The following is a 970-nucleotide window of genomic DNA, read 5'->3' on the forward strand; positions in this document are numbered from 1 at the left end:
ACACACACACACACACACACACACACACACACACACGCCCACAGGCATACTTCGCGGAGTTGGGCGGTACAGTGTGGAAAGTGGCTTCCTGGAAAATAATTATAACTAGCTAGGCCCCCTTTCGATGAAAGCAATGGTCGGTGCATTAACATCAGCTGAAAGTCATTGGCCTACTATATTTACACACTACTGGAATGGAGCAATAAATCTTGAGAGATGCAAAAAAATAGAAGATCTAGATCTATACTCTCAAAATTAATTAATGCGCCTCGCGAAATATCACTTCCGGCACTTCCGTTGTGAAGGACAGCTACGTACCGGTACTTCCGTTGTGAAGGACAGCTACGCAGATTTGTTTCGTTTCCCAGTGGAATATTCACAAAGGCCAAAGAAGGACAGGACATTTTTGTCAAATATTTTTGTCTAAATTCAGGAAATGAATAAATTTAAAAAATCGGGGCTCCGTCATGTGGACCTATCTATCTTTTTGCAGGTACTTGCCAACTTTCAACTCTGTAGCTGTCACGGTTTTATGTGAAAAGTGACACGTGTTCCCAAGTAGCCAAATATATAATAAATGTATGTACTTTATTGTCCCCACGTGTGTCCCAGGAATCTTCTGGCTTCAGCTGGTACCCGTACGTGATCGCCGGCGTGGCCTGTTGTCTCATCGCTGTCCTCATCGTCTTCCTTGTGGTCTGGAGACGGAGGTAGGCGGGGTTCTGGCTTGTTTTTTATTTTTTTTATTTTAAGGTTTTGAGACTTAAAGTTCACTAATAACTCACGGCATCCCCCTGACCCAAGCTCTCCGGCTGGACACAGAGAGACGTCTCTTTCTTCCCGCCACACTCAAAGTGGTATAAGCGGCGGATAAAAGTAAAGTAAATGAAAAGAGACTTAAAGATCATTTGTTTAAGACAGACAGACAGACAGACAGACAGACAGACAGACAGACAGACAGACAGACAGA

At 43.7% G+C, this 970-nt stretch overlaps 1 protein-coding gene across 1 annotated transcript in view; it reads left to right on the forward strand.

Moving 5' to 3' along the window:
• LOC101861413 (protein jagged-1) overlaps positions 1–970 on the forward strand; it is a gene marked incomplete at its 5' end in the record, with an annotated part of 29209 nt that overhangs the window by 17135 nt on the left and 11104 nt on the right. Inside the window, 1 exon segment of the mRNA XM_035973514.1 lies at positions 613–710. Within this exon segment, the coding sequence (XP_035829407.1) occupies positions 613–710 (98 nt within the window).

Source organism: Aplysia californica, unplaced genomic scaffold (genome assembly GCF_000002075.1).
Source record: "Aplysia californica isolate F4 #8 unplaced genomic scaffold, AplCal3.0 scaffold01341, whole genome shotgun sequence".
In the NCBI taxonomy this organism is placed as follows: Eukaryota; Metazoa; Mollusca; class Gastropoda; order Aplysiida; family Aplysiidae; genus Aplysia; species Aplysia californica.